General features: G+C 34.9%; 3 protein-coding genes across 7 annotated transcripts; all 3 read right to left on the reverse strand.

The window, feature by feature from the left end:
* Positions 1 to 1,914: 1,914 nt before the first annotated feature.
* On the reverse strand, positions 1,915 to 11,326 carry LOC120176418 (pre-mRNA-processing protein 40A-like). Of its 5 annotated transcripts, none has more exons than XM_039182847.1 (29): positions 11,169 to 11,326; positions 10,104 to 10,172; positions 9,482 to 9,550; positions 9,052 to 9,369; positions 8,789 to 8,980; positions 8,582 to 8,658; positions 8,147 to 8,216; positions 7,339 to 7,391; positions 7,196 to 7,253; positions 6,751 to 7,097; positions 6,591 to 6,663; positions 6,403 to 6,498; positions 6,246 to 6,314; positions 6,076 to 6,153; positions 5,839 to 5,925; positions 5,716 to 5,750; positions 5,480 to 5,585; positions 4,743 to 4,823; positions 4,574 to 4,666; positions 4,422 to 4,475; positions 4,221 to 4,337; positions 4,023 to 4,121; positions 3,783 to 3,830; positions 3,609 to 3,701; positions 3,162 to 3,269; positions 3,003 to 3,067; positions 2,781 to 2,883; positions 2,248 to 2,537; positions 1,915 to 2,164 (listed from the first exon to the last, which is right to left on the reverse strand). In XM_039182847.1, the coding sequence occupies exons 3-29, from the start codon at positions 9,521 to 9,523 to the stop codon at positions 1,966 to 1,968; spliced, it is 3,051 nt and encodes a 1,016-aa protein (XP_039038778.1). In that variant the 5' UTR covers positions 9,524 to 9,550; positions 10,104 to 10,172; positions 11,169 to 11,326; the 3' UTR covers positions 1,915 to 1,965. The 5 variants fall into 5 exon arrangements, with proteins under 5 accessions (XP_039038778.1, XP_039038779.1, XP_039038777.1 ...); XM_039182848.1 differs by having other exon boundaries at positions 10,104 to 10,175; XM_039182846.1 differs by lacking the exon at positions 10,104 to 10,172 and adding an exon at positions 9,709 to 9,756 and having other exon boundaries at positions 9,482 to 9,603; positions 11,169 to 11,325.
* Positions 11,327 to 16,096: 4,770 nt separating this feature from the next.
* LOC120176399 (uncharacterized mitochondrial protein AtMg00810-like) lies at positions 16,097 to 16,465 on the reverse strand. Its single transcript, XM_039182826.1, has one exon. The coding sequence runs from the start codon at positions 16,463 to 16,465 to the stop codon at positions 16,097 to 16,099; it is 369 nt and encodes a 122-aa protein (XP_039038757.1).
* Positions 16,466 to 17,781: 1,316 nt separating this feature from the next.
* Positions 17,782 to 18,129, reverse strand: LOC120176400 (probable 2-oxoglutarate-dependent dioxygenase AOP1.2). Its single transcript, XM_039182827.1, has one exon. The coding sequence runs from the start codon at positions 18,127 to 18,129 to the stop codon at positions 17,782 to 17,784; it is 348 nt and encodes a 115-aa protein (XP_039038758.1).
* Positions 18,130 to 18,560: the final 431 nt, after the last annotated feature.

The following is an 18,560-nucleotide window of genomic DNA, read 5'->3' on the forward strand; positions in this document are numbered from 1 at the left end:
TTTTAGGGAGATTAAAAACAAGCATCCAGCAGGCAACAACAGCAAATAGCAGCCAAACTGCAGGTACAAATGAAAACCGGTAATTATATTCGAAGGGATTTAAATTGCGATTGCGATTACTAGCATGTTTTCAATTGTATTGTATTTGCTGCAACAAACGGAGCAGCAAAGGATCAAACGGGCAGTGACAGATCTATTAAGGATTTAGGAATAGCACGTCACACATACCTACTCTGAAATTCGAATTTTATTCTGATAATTACATATTTTAATAGTTGTGCCTACACTCTAAATTTTTTATGTGATTAATATATACGTGTGCGCACTTTAAAAAATATTTCAGAATCAGCCACTAAACGGGGCTTTGGCCCGTACCATGCATGATATAACAGTGTGTATGTATAGGATGAGGAGCTTACCAGCCATGTAAGCAACCATCATGCTTTTCCTTTTGAGGGGCATAGGGAGGAGGGTATCCCTGAGCAGGATATCCCTGAGGAGGTATCCTTGTGGCGGTGGAGGATAAGCTTCCCGCGATGGATATCCCGGTGGCGCGGATAATCTATAATTCAATCAAAAGAACAACTAAACAATGAGTAAACACATCCAATAATAATCAAAATGTTATTGAAAAACAAAAGAAAAAGAAGGATCAAGAGCTGACATTGTGGCGGAGGAACGCCGACGGGAGGTTGTTTCTGATCATAATAACTCATTGTTTCGCTCCAATATTATTTGCTAATCGTTTCCGTGGAAAAGACCTCTTTCTTCTCCTTTCCTTTCTTTTCTTTTCTTACCCTTTTTCGAGAGAAAAAAAATTCCCTTTTTCCTAGGAAAATTTCACAAGAAAAGTGAAATAAACGTTTATGCAAAAATGGAAGGGAATTAGGGAAGTGTTATGTAGCAGAGAATGAAAAGGAAAATTCCGATCTTTAACAAATTATAGGTGATGCAGAGGCGTCAATTGCTTATAATAATAACCAATAACAACGATAACAGATTTTTTTTATAAGATACGCTTTGTTGAGTATTCAAAAGTTACAAAATGATTTACCGACTATAGAATATGTCTCCTTGACTGTTGAAAGTTATAAAATGATCACCCAATTATTCATTATTTTCAAAATTTGTCATTTTCTATTAAATATTAACTTTTTTTTAATAAAACTATTAAATATTAACGGTAGTCTAAGTTGGATTTTAATCTGTTATATGAGATATGATAAAATCTTATCTCAGAATCTCAAACGATTATCATATCTTAGACGGGATATTAACATTCAACTCATACTACCGTCAATTTTTAGCAAAAAAGTACAAGTTTGGATCATAATGAATAGTCGGGTGACTATTTTGTAACTTCTAATGATCGAGGGAAGCAATAAAGCAACGTCCTAAAGTCGAAAGATCAATTTATAACTTTTAATAGTTGGGGCCTCAACAAAGTAATTTCCTATAGTAGGGACCATTTGTGTACTTTACCCTATTATTAAACATGAAAATAAAAAAATTGCAAATAATAAATTTATGGAATATAATTTTAATTACGGTTTTACACATTTAGCCCCATAGTTGTTTACTTTTCTTTCTTTGTTATTCAAAAATGTTTTTGTTAATTTATTCCCGGAGTTGTGAAAAGTAAGAAAATTATAAAATTAAATAATAAAATTACACAATTTTAAAAGTTAAATATATATTTAATCCTTTTAAATGACAAAAAACATATAATGCTCTTAACAAAAATTGACGTTTTCCATATAAAAGTTTAATGCAGATTTTTAAATAATTAATTTTCTTAAATATTAATTAATAAAACATGGAAAATGGATAATTGTATTCTTAAAAATAATATGGAAGAACATTAAAATCAAATTAAAAAAAAGATTAAAATAAAAACAAGAACATGAAATTCCCAACATTTGCCACTACCATCAAATTTTAAAACTGCTAAAAACAGACCACCTTTCATCGTTGAAATACATTAAGCATGATAAACAAAGAGGAGCTAAAAACATACCTGCTACTACTACTACTGACTTTCCCTCTCACCAAACTCTCCATCTTCAAGCTCCTTGGGATCGGCCTCTCTACGGGAACCGTTCCGATGGTCTCGCCTATGTTTCTTATGCCTGGTTTCGCTATCGGATTCGGGCGTCGATGCATGCTGAAGAAGTAACGGTCATTAAAGAAGTCTTTCAAACATGGTTGCAGCTGTTTCGAACATGTGAATGGGAGTGAATATCATACCCTTTTTGATCTCCTGTGATCACTGCTATGCCTGTGAGACTTAGTCCGATCTTTTTCACTTTCATTCGAGTTATCCACTGAACTTCGATGTCGTTTATGATGTCTCTTACTGTCGTCTTTTCCTGACCGTTTATGTTCGTTTTCATCGTGAAATTCACCTGTACCGACATGCGCATCTGAAGGTCCCTCCCTCGAGTGTTCCTCCTTTTCTCTTTCGTATCCTCTCTCTTTGTCCCTTCCATGCTTCGACTTCCTCCACTCCCTCTCTTCTCTCTCTTTTCTTTCTTTGCCTGCAGCATAGAAAAACCCCATGTCAAACATATACTCAGACACGGGTGAGGTGATATTTGATTCATGCAGTTTCGCGATCATTTACGGAAAACAAACATCGACGAAGAGGGTCGTGGGCAAGGAGAGTATCACTAACCTCAAGCACACGCAAAGAATAGACTAACGATAAGCCACACATTTAAGATTAAACCGAAATTCAAAAGAACATCAATGGTTCAACTTGATTCAAATCGATCTAATACCTTGTCTTCCTTCCGTCTTCGTTCCTTCTCTTTTGCATCTCCTTTCAACTGTTTTACATATTCCTCAAATATCTCCTTGCAGGAGGCTTCATCCCTAATGGAACTACATATAAACATTAAAAAAAAAAGGTTCGAGTAAGCAATTTTTGATGGAAATATATAGAATGATCAAATTTTTTTTGAAAGTTATATGCAAAACGTCATGTAATAAGCTTCTAGGACCTGAATTCCGGACTGTTTTCAAGAAGATGTTTGCACTCCTCCCATGCTGAAGATGAAGTGATTTCCTGCAATAGGTTAAACAATCATAGAGTTGAATAAAAATAAATTTCCTGGCTATCGAACCATTCGACCAAAATTTTAAAAGATGTAGCCTAACACCTTCACAGATTGCAATAAATCAAAGAAGCCATCTGCAAGACGTTTGCGCTTCTTTGCTTCTTTCTCCTCCTTCTCCTTTACCCTTTCAAGTAAGTCCTCAAAAATCAGCTGCAATTGAAGATGGCCCATTTAATTAAATAGTCGGCTGGTTGTCCCTCAACATAATATTAATCAAAATCACAAAATAATGCCATAGTTCGAACAATGAATCCGTGACACCCATGTCCTCTCTTCACCCTTTACCTTGTGTGTCTAATTCGAAGAAACAGAAACGTACACACTTCAATGCATATCCATACCATATGGTATGCAAGTATGAGCAAACACATATGTTCATTAAAAAGAAAAAGAAAAAAGTTTTAGAATGGCTCAAAATTCCAGCAGCATGCCCTGGAAAACCACTCCGGTGTTCAAACAAAACAATAAGTATTAAAAACACGCAAGCACCTTCAAGTTAACATCTGATATAGGTGGAGAGCTAATATCCTCAAAAATGGCAGCCCTCAAGTCTTCTAGAGTCCAAGTTGAAGCCAAAGAAATCTGAAAACATGCCAGAATATTAGACAAAAAAAATCATATGGGCATGTTAAAGAATGTATACAGTTGATGTCACTCCCACACCTTTGTCGACTTTACTGCATCCTTTACTCGAACTTTATCGTCATCATACTGTAAATTAAACATGAGCAGGCAAGTTATAACAAGCATTACGTGTTTGCTCAAAGAAAGTAACCACAGTCACAAGACATAAATAATTGGACTGCTCTTCAATCCAGAAAAGGCTAAAAAAGCCGATGATTTACTAGATGCTATAGGGTAAAATACAGAAAATAACCAGAGTAGAAAAAGGTAAAGATTCACCTGTTTCTGAAGCTCCTCAGCTACATCTTCAAACAAATCTTTTGGTGTTGGACCTGAAGTGTTGGATGCAACTGCCAGAAAGGGAGGTGAATCTTTAACCTGAAAACAAAAAGACATTAAAGACACATCAGAAAGCAAGATAATAATAGGTACCATGTGCACTTTTCTCCCAAAATTCCATCAAACTAGCTTGCTCACCATCATGCAATAATCACGCCAATGAGTTTTGGCAGTAAGAGTTGCTGCAGCAACATGTTCTTCCATCAACTTGCGAAACTCATCACGATTTTTACGCTCTGTCTTTCTCAGTTCTTCCTATTTTGATAAAAAAAATTCAGATCAGATCATAATCCAAAATGCAGATACAGCGTGATGACTAAAGAAAATAACTGAGGTCACCTTTTGTATCCTCCTCTGCTCCTCTTCTTCTTTCTCCAAGTCCCTTATATATTCCTATAAAAAACTTCCCTTAGAATTGAAAAGCACAAAGAAATTGCAAATAAGTAAAAATTAAAAATGAAAACTATTTACAGTCAAATGAAGGATACTACCTGAAATATTTCCAAGCGGTCAATTTTGTCAAGACGTGAACATCTTACGTCAGTCTCTAAGCGGTCTTGAACTTTTCGCCACTGGCTATTTGCCTACAGAGCAATAGTACTACCTTACAAGAGTCCAATGTAAACCATAAATGCAAACTTGAAACTTGCTTAAAGGTACCTTAATAAAGTCGCAAGATTCCAAAAATTGTCTATACTCCATAATACTCTGCTTGCGCTGCTCCTGAGCCTTCACCCGTTCCTATCCAATAAACAATTTCAAAAAAATGAAGTCGTAGTCCCAATATTGGTAAAAGCCTAAAAGGCCCATTTCCCGCTATGAACAAAGAGGTCATTTATCATAAAACCGCACAATATGTGACTACATATAATGGCCAGTTTCAGCATTATATTTCATAGACAAGCAAAATTTATAGATGATAACGCACTTGCAAAGGATGGCATAACATTTTCTATATTAAATCAACGGGCAATAAACCCAAATAGCATATTGTAATGGAGGAGAAAGATATAAATATAAACAAACCTCATCCAAAATAAATGATTACATGATAACTAAGGTGTTTAGAAGTTCAAGCATTTACACTTCTAGGTTTTCTCCTTAAAACCCTCCCCCCAACAAATCTCAGCATAAATTTACAGGACTACAGGGAAAAACAATGAGCAGGAATACAGGGTTTGAGCACGGACAATATCAAAACGGTGTTTGGCTTATAGTTGGAAGGAGAAAAACAAACATCTGATGCATGCACATGCATCCATGCGAATACAAGTAATCGAGCATACTAGAATATAACAAAACTACCAGTTTTGACAGACAGAGAGGTTGTGTGAGGAATTTAATATTATAGAGAGACACCAGTCAAAATGGATGGGAGTTAATGGGCCAAATTGTACCTTTTGCCTGAGTTCATCAATGTAATTCTCAAAAAGATCCTTCCTATCCTTCTCTCGTTCAACAGCTTTATACCTCTCATCATCTTCAAACATAGGAATTGCTTTGCTGAATAAAAGTGCAACCACTCAATTAGCAAAGAGCACTTTCCATGTTATAAGCATGATATACCAAACTTTGGCATACGATCCAAACTAGAAAATTATCAATGTTATGCAGGCAAAAAGAGAAAGCAAACCTCCATCTTGTGGATGAAATCAACTCTGAAGACTCCTGTACAAGATCCACACATATCACGAGTAAGAAAAACATTGAATCTAGCAGAGAGATTATACAATCTATAGAGCGGAAAATAACTCACTTCTAACATTTTTTTATATTCTTCCCGTGCTTTTTTCTGTTTAACCCGCCTTTCCTCAGCCTCATGTTTTTTCTTTTGACCCAAAATCTGAAGCGGAAAATATGATAATTACATATAACACCAAATGAAAATTTAATAAACAACATAAAATTGTCACTTTTGAAAACAACCAATTACCAAGCTACATGCACACTGAATAAGAGAGTCGATTAAAGTGAAAACAATGCAAGGATTTACCTCATTGAAAGCTTGTTTTCTCTCTCCAAGTGTTCTCAAAGCACCATATCTTTTATCGTTTATTATTACTCTCATGGCCTATCATAATCAATTAAAATATCAGATACTTGCTGAAATGCAAGAAATAAAATAAACGAATTGACATAATTCCAAACTATCAACTGATTTACCTGATCCCATGTCCACTCAGAACCAACGTTTGCGGACTCCAGAAGAGCTTTGAATGCATCTTTGGCCTCCTAAAAGTGAAAATTATTTTGAAAGAAATAAGGGTCGAGAACTTCAAAAGGAACATTAGCTGAAGGGTATGGAAAATCTGCTACATACTTGCTTGCTGGCATAAGTCAAAGACTCTTGATCAATTGCTTTCTCTTCCAAAGAATTGTTAATTTTCTCACTCACTACCACATCCTTTACAGTTTCCTAAAAGAAAAAAAACAGAGATCACCTATCTTGCCAATTAAGCACATGAAGAATTTGTTGCTTGAAGGGAAGATGAATAATCCATCACATACATCTGCATTTGGAGTAGAAACTCCTTCGGCAGACCTAATCATATCCAAAGAAGAAGCTTTGCTCATAATATTCCTAAAATTTAAAGAGCAGAAAATCATTCAAATGTGAAAAAGGCAAAGTTAAAAAAAGATCACTCAAAACCAGTTAAGACAATAATACATTGGAGTTGTAACAGCATTGGTCTCTGTGAAAGAAACTTCAGAACTTTCTGAAACAGCAACAGATGGTGTGATAGCATCCTCAACCGTCTGAACTGCGTGTACATTGGTCACAGTTGAAGTTGCAACCAGTAAATCTGACCCAGAAACCACAACAGATTCAGTTTTACTACTAGCAGGAACTGGTACCACTGAAACTGGACTTGAGGAAGCTCCTTGAATTATTGTAGATGATGTATCAGCATCAGATTGTGCTTTACTTGAAGGAGGCACAGGAGCTGGCATATGAGAAGAAACTTCTGATTGTGTTCCTTTGGCAGATGCCATTTCTACTTGTTCACGAGCCAACTTGAATATTATAACACCAATAAGATAAGAGAAGGTAAGGTAATCAGCCATGCATATGATAGGAAATCACAGAAGTAAAGGTTGTTATGGAAGGAAACCTTCAGCTCTTCAGGGATTGACCATGTTGATAGATTTGTAGCCTTGTTGAAGTAATACCTGCAGATGTTCACAAAAAGGATCTGATAAAAAAATGCTAAACAAAATTTACTGAAGCTTAAAAGGAATCATTCTAATTACACACTTTCTTCCATCAGGAGTTGTATATTCTTTCCAGTTAGTCGATGCATCCGCCCGCTGTCATGCAGATAAGAGGTAAGTAGACACTCAACTTTGGCGAGGAAAAGCCACCAAAATCAATTGGAGGGAAAAGTAAAAAGTTCAAAAAGGAAAATAAAATCGCAGAGGTTTCCGTTCCAGGCTAAAACTCCATCAAAAGCAAAGTGATTTGACAGTCATAAAGTTTAACTTCAACTGTTAAGACGATGTTAGAAATTTACAAAGTTCAAATAAGAAAATGAATATTGTATCACCACCCTTCACAGGTTCTATGCATAATGGAATGCCCATTGACAGTATTAAGTAACAACAATGAAGGAAAGAAATTTCAACAATAACCAAAGACACACATCAAAAATTATAAACAATATGAATCTACAGTGACAAAAATGAAAGACACAAATTGCCAAAAAGAAGACCACTATGTTTCCTACCCCTTCCCAACTCCCTGGCCACTTTTCAATTATTTTGAGATTCTGCATCAAATTTGAATACACTATATTGCAGAAGGTAACAACTAAAACACATATGTCAAAAGGAATAGGAATAATGCTTTAAAATATAGGAGCATTAAACACCACTAGAGACTCCTCTAGAAATGTGTTCCCTACATTGAACCATGATTAATTTTCTTATCATGCAAAGAACTTGCTCACTATGGCTGGAACCGATAAAATACGAGGGACAATGCATCTAACACGGTTTAATAGTATAAATAAGAGACCAGAGACAAAAAATAATAGTAGAAAACAAGCATCATTAGCATAACTAACCTCAATTGGTGACATCAGCTCCAATGGCTTCTCCCAACTAGATTGCCGTGTCTTCTTATTGTAATAATATCTGCATGCAAATGATGGATACGAAGTATGAAAAATTGAAAATGCATAGGTAAATTCTCTGATGTGCATTGCAATATCTTAACAGAAACATCAAGGAATTTTTAAGTAGTATTAATTGATCCAAGACACAAGAAGCAGCCTGTGCTGGATGGACATTCAACATTCTCTAAACTCCATTACAAACAAGGGGAGATGAGTATTTCAGCAGCCATGTCAACTAAGATGGCAGGATACATTAATCCTACCACATCCTCGCAAAGCAGTCCATTCAAATATATAAAAAAGATAATTTTTTCACTACCGAAACCAAAATCCCAGCCTTAAAATCATCATCTATTAGAAGCCCAACAGTAGAGTACTATGTACCTCCGGCCATTTGCAGAAGTATGCTCTATCCAATCTATTGAAGCCTCTTCAGTGGGCTTTGGCTGAATGATGGGTATCTGAAAGTACATAAAACTGTGAACTGGATGTGGTACTTGCACAAACAGAATCACAAAAAAAAAAATACAAGATGCAGATGTGTTTGGTTTATATTTGTAGCAAAAGGTGAAGGCAGATGAATGCTCTTACTGGAATAGTAGCTGTGGAAAAAGAAATTTGTTCACCAATTTGCTGCGCTGATGTGACAGAAGTACTCTGGCTCACATGGACACCCACCTGGCCTCCAATAGGAACACTAGGCACCTGCAATTGTGCCATGGGTTGATATTGAGCCATGGCATTATGAGACACCGGCACCTGACAATAAGAAGATGGTGCAAACTGCAAAGACATGAATATAAACTCAAGGTTAAAAAAAATAACACTAAACAAATAAATTCTTAATCACTTACTGTATATGATGAAGAGAGGTGTGCTGCTGGGACACCAGGAAAATAGTTGGTTGGAGTTTGAATATTAGGTTGAGGCAGTGATGCCCCAGGATTAACATGCTGATTAGGCTGTGCAGCTGGCAATGAAACTGCGGGTGGCGCAGGTAGAATATGGCCTGGTTGGCCTGGTCTAGCTGGTAATTGTGGCATTACTTGAGGAAATTGGGGTTGTGGAGTTTGAGAAGGAAACCCAGCATTCATCATGGCAACAGGTTGAAAATGCTGAGTAGGCACTGAAACAAATTGTTGTGGCTGCTGAGATGGAACGACAGGTCGGAACTGCATAATATATAGATACATACACCCATACATAAATTGGAAAATAATTTATACAGATAGCATTGAACAATACGACATAGACATTAGGAAGAACAAAAAGATAAGTTAATACCTGACCCAACATAGGTGGAGGGAAATTTTGAGATGGATCCATTGAGCCTACGATAGGTGGTGTGTGATGCTAATTCAGGGAAAAAGTGAAGCAATTAGCATTTATTTGTAGCATGGCCACTTCTAACTAAGGGGGAAAATAGACACCAGTTCTCTAGGGAAAATTTCCATGTATAGTACATAAGCCCAGTGAAGGAAAAGAATCGTATTTCATAATTACATTAAGACCAAACTCTATCAGAAAAACATTCTTTCAATCACAGGCTGCCTATACACCTGAAAATTGAGGGCTATTGGACATCTCAGCAATCCGATTAGCCTAGAAAGCAGTAAACAATGAACAAGCATCATTATCATGTTAGAGGCCTCCATTAAACAGACCAGAATAAGCCCCCCCCCCAAGGCAGCATCATGTAGAGAGGGCAGAGAGTTTGTTAAACTACTGCAAAGAGGGCCAAAATCCATTCATTTTCAGAAAGGTTATCCAAAAAGTGAAACTGAGAAAATTCATGACAATAGTCTAATATAATTGAGTGACTCCTATAAATTTCACAAGGTCCAACAAATACAATCAATAAGAATAAAAGTAAATATCAACCATGAATTGATTATTGATATCTTACCAACTAAAAGCCAAAAACGACAAGCGGATGACTCCACCATGCACTTGAGATGCGAGTGCTTAGTGGCAACTGCTGAATAAGAAAATGTTTCTTTCATACTTCTAATGATGATGCAATTGGATAAACTGTAGAAGTTAGATAGTTTACTCCTATAGTTTGGTGAAATTTTTACACTTTACAAGCATATCTTTCTCATTATTATCAGTACATGTGAGAGCTAGCAGACTTATCTTGGGTGAATATGACTCTAAAAGACCAGATGAACACTGGTTATTAAAGAACACTATCAATAACAACAAAAGACAAAGGCATAGAGGAAAAAAACCCCTTAAAACACGGTTCAATATTCAATCTTATAAAGATAATGAAGCATTAAATCTTTTCACATGCATTTATAAAGGGTAACATCACATTCAGTAGAAAGGCTTAATTAAAAATCAAATATATATTTATAATATACAATTGTCCACCTTGTACATGAATGTCTCAGAAACTCTCAACTTTCCATTTTATCTTTTGTCTTGACTAACAATAAAGTTGATCAAGAGCCTAATTGCATTACAAAAATACCAAAAACCAGTTACACCTAATTAAACCTGTAGAGAACTTAACAAAGGAAATATATATATATACAATTTCCCATAGGGCACCCATTAATTCTCTAAATAAAAACTAAAAAAAAAAATATCTGCAAACAAACAATCATTCATGCATATGTCTCAATCAGTTTCATACACCCAGAATACGGGGGGGGGGGGAACAATGGGAAGATCAATTTTTGAGTCATTAGATAGAGCATTAAAACAATCACAAGAATACTAAACAAACGCAACCAACTGTTTAGGCTTAGACTAATTTCATCAGAACGAAACCCCAAATCCCACAATCACACCCATATATCAAAACCATGGCGAGCCAAACATAAACGCAAAGAATAAAAACAAACAACATTCGTAACCCTAATGGCCAAACTAATTCAACACGTCTATTGAAATTGCAGTTGGTCAATTGATGGGCATCTGAAACCCATAAATAAATAACAGAAAAAATATTAAAAAAACGTACCTTGTAGCGGTTGGATAGAGATGAGGATAGAAGAAGTAGAAGTACAGAGAGAAATAGAAACAAAGGAGTGAGGTGAAAACGAAGGAAGTCGCCACCGAAAATCACTATAAGATGAAGGACCTACGGAATGATTTTATATCCCCGCGTTATTCGAGTGTTCTCCCTTTCCGTTCCTTAGATGAATAAGTAAAGAATTGCTAACATGCTCCTCAACTTTTACGGTTGTACATAAGTGCAAGTGTTTAATATATATAGTTTTCCTTATGGATTCAAGGCTTTACCCTCGTTAATCTGGATTGACTCTCGTCGTATTAGCAGGTAAATCTTCTATTATGAATTTTTTTATGCATAAAGTTTTAAACTCGAGACTCAATGATAGACCGTGTCCACTTGAAATTTTATTTGTACTCATTTTATTTAAAATTTATGTTGTTAATATATGTGCGTTCATTCTGAAAAATATTTTAGATCAACCATTGTAAAGATCTACCTAAACGATATCAAGTTACTTGCTACTTGTATTTTGATTAGGCTTATGCACCATTTGCCCTAACCTTTACCTATTTTCTATATTTGGTACTTAATATATAATTTTTTGTTCATAGCGTCTTTAAACTGTAATAATGTTATTCAAGTAAACAAAAAAAAATATTAGGCACATGTTATAAAAAAATAAAATTATAATAAAAGATTCGATTATAATCATAAATTAAATATATAATTATGATATATTCTTTTAATTATTATAAAAGAAATTATTCGTTTGAGATTATACCATGATCACATAAGAAGAAGATAAATGTCAATAATCAATTGGTTCTATGGATGAGGTATTAGACTCAAGGTCAGAAGTTCGAACTATTTGTGAATGGAGTAAATTGGGTTGGAATGATAACTCTTATAATATTTTTCTATAATGTTCGATATTGAATAATTTATTAATAGATTAGATATCGATAATTTAAAAAATAACAAAAAAAGATAAATAATAATAAGAGGGGTAATAACGAGCACACTCGAAACAAAGAAAAGACATTGCAATCTCATGGATAATCGAAATCACCTAGAAAAAATAAAAAATGAAAGGAAAAAAAAAAGAGAAATATTTTTTTGAATTAATCACTGGTATCCGATCTATTGACCAACTAATCCAGATCGGGTACTACAGAGTCGAGGGCAACCCTCCCAACCTAGTTTACTCCATTCACAAACGCCAAGATTCGAACTCCTGACCTTGCTTAAGGGACGTAATACCTCATTCCACTAGACCAACTGGATGTTGGTTAAAGAGAAATATTTTTGAAGCCAATATAAATTTAATAATTTTAAAATTAAGAAACAATTGATACGAGTTATCCCAATTTAATTAAGGTTTTAAATTGGAGACTTCAAAAATAAAAGATCATTAAATATTTGATGGAAAATTTTGTCTTCAGGTACGTTTAATTCGGGTATCGAAAACTTCTAATTTAATGTTCTAGGGCCAGGTTTAATTGGGCCAAGCACTTATAGTTCTCGATAAAATTGACCCATTAGGTTAGGAGGTGTAATTAATTGACACATTAAGTTATCTAAAATTTTATTTTGGTAAATATAACAAATGCTACAGAGCATGGCAAATTTGTCTTGTCGACGTGACTTATTTATTCAAATAATATTTTTAAATGGAGTCAGATAAGTGGGACTTGTGGGTTGAATATTTTAATATATTTATAGAAACTCTTCATATCGACATGATGAGTTTACTTAAAATAATTTATATTTTTTTAAAAATCAAGTAATTAATTTTTAATATATAATGATTAAGAAATAGCGGAGCTCGTCATATCGACGTGAAGTCCTTTGAAATTTAAAATTAACTAGTCGTTTATAATCGTTGGGCAATAGGCAGAAGCAATGGTCACTTTAGAACCCGTCATGTCGAGATGATGAGTTCATGAGACCTTTTAAAATTCTAGCAGTTGGGTTTGGGTTTTGGATTTTTATTGTATATTGTTAAGAAGAAGAAAATTACTCTTGAGAAAAATTTGTTTTTATTTTTTGAAGAATTCCTGTTAAAATGTCTAACCGAGATGAAATGCTACACTTTGATGTTGTCCATATTCCTCGCTTGAACTCACTCTAGTAAAAAATATTTTCTTATATTTTTAATAGTTCAAATTATTAATTTTGTTGTTTTGAAATTTTGATTAATTAGTTGAAGTTGATATTGTAGGAAGAAGAATGGGGCATTCGCCAATGAGGTATGACAGTTAAAGATTCACATCAATGGATTATTATATATCTACAACAATCCGGGTACTATACAACCACATTTCTTCGTGGTTTTAAGATGAACTTGTATTGATTTCGGCTCTAATTGAATGTTGGAAGCCCGAAACGTATATTTTCATTTTTTCGAGTGGTAAAGAGACGATTATGTTGGAAGATGTCGCTTTACCAACTCGATGTTTCGATAAATGGTGTGACACTAGTGAGGCACAACCGATTTGATATTGTTGAGCAAATTTTGGGAAAGAGGGCACTACTAGATGTCGTAGACGAGATACGGATACGAATGGCTTGGTTGTAGTCCGAATTTCAAGTTAATGAAGAATCTACCAAGGATTAGGTCAAATTTGCATCCCGGTCATATCTTCTCCAATTGATTTGAGGGATATTGTTACCGATAAAACCAACAATTTGACACACACTAGGTATCTTCTGATATTGAATAATTTCACTAAGTGTCGTAACACTAGTTGGGGTTTAACGATTTTGACATTTTTTGTCTAGTTTTGCTATAGTCCTAGGCGTGGTATCGATTCTCGTGTTTTACACCAATTACATCAGCCCCAAATGAGTTTCCTCTAATGGGAAGATAAATTTTTTAAAATTATTTTTTTACTAATTTTTTATATTTATTTTTATCCTTATTTTTTATTATACTGTTTAGACGGCGATATAAAATTATCGAGTGTAATAAATATTGATCACCGGTCGACAAGCGGTAAATATTATTCTAGTAAATTATTTAAATTTTTATTTATTTATTTATAATTTATACTATTTTTTTTTATATTTTAGTTAATGTTTCAGTTTTGTTGGATTTCATATTCTGAGCCAGAGATCTATTGTTTGCTGCTAGTGGGATTTTTTTTAAGGCTCGTAGTTGTAGTGTGTCGTAACTCCTTGGCTTCATTTTACGATTGTTGAGATACATGCCGGAAATAGAGTGTTGTACCAGTTTTCGTCCATCAGTTGATTCCTATGCAAATATTTGAGATGGACGATCTCATAAAATTGATATTCATGGGAGGCATATAGAGATTGATTGAGAAAGCATGATGTATACATTCAGCAATGGAATGAGCGACATCTATCTTTGCCTATTTGTTTCGTGATTACAACCACTGATCTTGATTTCGAAATATCTCCCTACCTCCGAAATTTTAAAGCAAATAAGAAACCATATTTAACAACATCGGGAGATAGGGTCGAATGAGAAGAAATGAAGGTCAAATATGCAAAGGGTAAGAAATCACCAACATCAACATCTTCTTTATTTTGGTTATGCTTTTGTTTAATGTTTACGGTTTGGGTTTAAGGTTTAGAGTCGATCGAATTGTATTGGAGGTTCATGGGTTGCAATGCAAGGCGCTCAACCATATTCGACAGGCCCTATGGATGAATGAGATCATATTTTATATGATCAACGAAGGTACTGATTTTGATGGGTAATTCGAGTCAACGACGTCATCAAATACCTTAAATATTCTATCATCGTCACTTGATGGTAGAATCAAAGTGGAGTGATGTTCAGTGCATCTCCTGTTGAAGAAGAAGCAAACGAAGATAAGACAATCAAGGCAGACGACCACAAAGAAATCGACAGACCCGCACCATTATTATTTGACCACTTCTCGGCATCGTTAAGAATTAAATAAATATAACTAATTTTTTAATTTTATTTTCAGTGAATGTATTAGTTTAAAAAACTTTTATATTAACGTAATAAATTATTTTGAAAATAATTTATAAACAAAATTAGATGAAATTCATCACGTCGATGTGATGAGTTATAACGTCTATATTTTTAAAATATGAAATCCTGCCCGTTATCCCCGATTATAAACGACTATTTAATTTTAAATTCACTTGGAACTCGTCATGTCTTCGTGACGAGTTCCTTTATTTTTTTTAAACTAATTTAAATTAAAAATAATTATTTAATTTTATAAAGAAATTATATTTTATCAGGACTCATCATGTCGACGTGACTATTTTCAAAAAATATTAAAATATTAGACCCACGAGCCTCACTTACCTAAGTCTTTGTAAATATTTTAAGTTTCTGAATATTTTAAATATTTTCTTTGTATTTTCGATTAAAAATCTAATTTTGTTCTCCTAAAATTTCGAATCCCCTTCCTACAAGAATGAATCGAATTCAAAATGAAAAAAAAGCAAACCATCAATCCACAACTACGAATTAAGTTTACCACAGTTTATATACCTATTGCTAAGCCATGGTAACTTTATTAATGAAGGAAAGTAAGCAAAAGGACAGTAATAAAAGACAGATTGTCGAATAATACATAAACATTGCCTTAGATACTGCAGTAAGTTTAACACTACGAACTCATACATTGCTTACGTACACCCGATCCTAGACCATGCATGTGAGTCCTATCTTTTATTCTTTCAACATTCTCCTGCTTCTTCTTCTCCCTCCTTTAGCATGCAACATTTACTCGTTCTCTGAACATGGCAAAAAGCAACTTTGGACAAAGGCTTTGTCAGCCCATCGACCGCTTGATCAGAAGCTGACACATAACTGACACAGATTTTTTGCTGCTATCTTTTCTCGCACAAAGTGGACATGCAAGTCTACATGTTTTGACTGTGCATGGATAGGATTTGCACTAAGGGCAATTGCGCTGCTGTTATCACACCAGATGATTGGTGGTTCGATTTGCAGCACTCAGATCGTGAAGAAGGGCATTAATCCAGGTAACTTCAGCAGCAACATCCGTGAGACTTCGATACTCGGCCTCCATGGTTGACCTCGACACAACTTTTTGTTTTCTAGTATTCCATGACACAACGTTGTTGCCTACAAGAACACAATGTCCGGACATGGATCGTCTATCATCAACACAGCCTGCCCAGTCTGCGTCTACAAACGCTATAATGCGAAGTGATTCTGTGCATGGCGAAAACTCCAAACCATAGTCCAGGGTCCCTGCCAAATACCTCAAGATCCTCTTGGCAGCAAGTAGATGAAGCTCGAGTGGCTCGTTCTCAAAACCATACATAAAGTTTAGTTTTTATTTCATTTTAGTATCCTCTAAAAATTTAAAGTTAATATTTTAAACAAATTGAAAGTTTAGGTACTAAAATAAACCAAAACTGAGAGTTTAGGCATTAAACACGTTAAGTTTTTTACGGTGTAATACTAAAATGAAACAAAATCTAAACATTAAGTATGACTTTGAAAAATTTAAAAGTTTAGGCACTAAAACGGATCAAAACTAATAATATAAATACTAAATAAGTAATTACCCATCTTTTATCATTTTCCTTCAATGAAAAAAAACATTGTTAACCATTTCGTAGTTTATTAATGCAAATGGTGAACAATAAAGTAAAAAGTAATGAATGCGTAAATCTTACGCCTTATTTACTTCTTGAGATTCTCCTTCTAAAATTTTATAGATTTAAGTTCGTTCTTCTGAAATTTTATAAGTTAAATTCGCCCCTAACATAAAATCTTGCGTCCGTCCTTGATGATGATGTTATTAGACTCTGGTATATGAGTCTAGGGGATATGAGTGAGAACGGAATAGAAGAATTAAGCAACAGGTGGCTCCCTTGATAGACAAAGCATTAGTAACATCATAATAAAATTCATTTATTATGTCCAAATCTTAGATACTGCAATAAGTTATAAGATTTGTCCTGTTTCCCTGATCAAGTTGGGTGGAGAAATGTTCAATGAAGTCTTCGTGGTCATAGGGTTTGAAGAGCCTCGGATTTTCATCATCCACAGTTCATTCGGAGCCTTCACTAGGTAGCCTCCTCTCGTCCTCGCGAACAACCCGACGACATATCGGACTCTGTTTCCCGTCGTAACGACGTGATGACGAGTCGGAGACAATCTACCGTTTAACCATACACTAAGCGATTCTCCGATGATGACGATTATAGAGCTCGGTGAAGGCTTGACATCGATCCATTCGCCGGCTTCGGTTTGAATCCCCAATCCGTTAATCTCGTTTTGATACAAAAGAGTGATCATGTTGAGGTCATTGTGCGGAACGGACATAACAACTGGCTCGTTGGTGTTTGGACCTTCATATTTCAAGGCTCTTAGCTGATAATTTGTGGAGTCAATGAGCTCATCCGTGTATTTCTCTACCCCGAAACTCTCCAAATCATTCTCATAATTGTCTTCTCTAATTTTGATACAAGTTGAATGAATGATGCCATTGTTTTACTGTCAAATCCAGAGCAAATAAATGACCAAACCAAACAATTTTAATTTGGACAAAAATAAGTTTAATATTTTCAATTTATAGTAAAATAGAGGGATGGAATTCATAATTAGACACATTTCTAAATTACCGGAAGCTTATGTTTCCTTGAGGCCACAAAGTGGTGGTGAGGGCTCAAGGTTTTCAGCAACATCTGCATCATCAATCGATAAGCTTTCATGCAACCCTAGTGGTGGAGGGCCAAAATAGCCACGAAAGGGCTTCTTCGACTCACAAAGCCTTTTTGTTTCAAAAGGCAAGTGAAAGAAATCTTCCATGGCCCTAAACACCGGCTCTCGATGCTCGACGGCTCGACCGACCGACGCCTCGAAACAATTGTACGCTTCCAGTGCTCCCATGACTTGAGATTTCACCCAATCCCATTCGAGGCTGCCCGGCTTTATCAAGTCTAGTTTTGAGAAGTCTATAACTGGAATCATTGCCATGTCTGTCTTTTATTTTTCCTATATGTAAACGATGCTTGAATCTATACTTGAATGACACCTTTTATATACAAATGGAACCATTGTGTCACTTTCATGGTAAAAGAGAATATTTTTTTTTCTCAGAGGATTCAAATCCGAGCAACTAAGTTTATAAGTGTGTATCGTCAATTGATTAAAAAAATTATGTATCTAAATAGATACTGCATTGTAATCACCCTAGACTATTAAAAAAGATCGGTGAGATTTATTATTGCATTGAAAGCCACTTGACGTGATGAAGACGAAGATGATAATTTGCATCTAGGGACCATTAAAGGTTGTTCTATTGTTATTTGTATAATTGTATTGTTTCCTGTATATCCATTAAAGGTTTACAGACGATTAAATTGTAACACCCCAATTTAGGGGCTAAATTTAAGAAATTATAAAGT

This window comes from Hibiscus syriacus, unplaced genomic scaffold (assembly GCF_006381635.1).
Source record: "Hibiscus syriacus cultivar Baekdansim isolate YM2019G1 unplaced genomic scaffold, ASM638163v2 tig00112243_pilon, whole genome shotgun sequence".
Classification (NCBI taxonomy): Eukaryota; Viridiplantae; Streptophyta; class Magnoliopsida; order Malvales; family Malvaceae; genus Hibiscus; species Hibiscus syriacus.

What these genes read in the sequence shown, in the direction of transcription:
- LOC120176418 (XM_039182849.1), bottom strand. Translation starts at nt 9,523, where the DNA reads ATGGATCCATCTCAAAATTTCCCTCCACCTATGTTGGGTCAG. An exon ending in ACTTCTGCAAATGGCCGGAG is followed by an intron (nt 8,217 to 8,581) that starts GTACATAGTACT and finishes ATTTGCATGCAG; the next exon opens with ATATTATTACAATAAGAAGA. An exon ending in ACCGCTTGGAAATATTTCAG is followed by an intron (nt 4,476 to 4,573) that starts GTAGTATCCTTC and finishes AGTTTTTTATAG; the next exon opens with GAATATATAAGGGACTTGGA.
- LOC120176399 (XM_039182826.1), bottom strand. Translation starts at nt 16,465, where the DNA reads ATGTATGGTTTTGAGAACGAGCCACTCGAGCTTCATCTACTTGCTGCC.
- LOC120176400 (XM_039182827.1), bottom strand. Translation starts at nt 18,129, where the DNA reads ATGGCAATGATTCCAGTTATAGACTTCTCAAAACTAGACTTGATAAAG.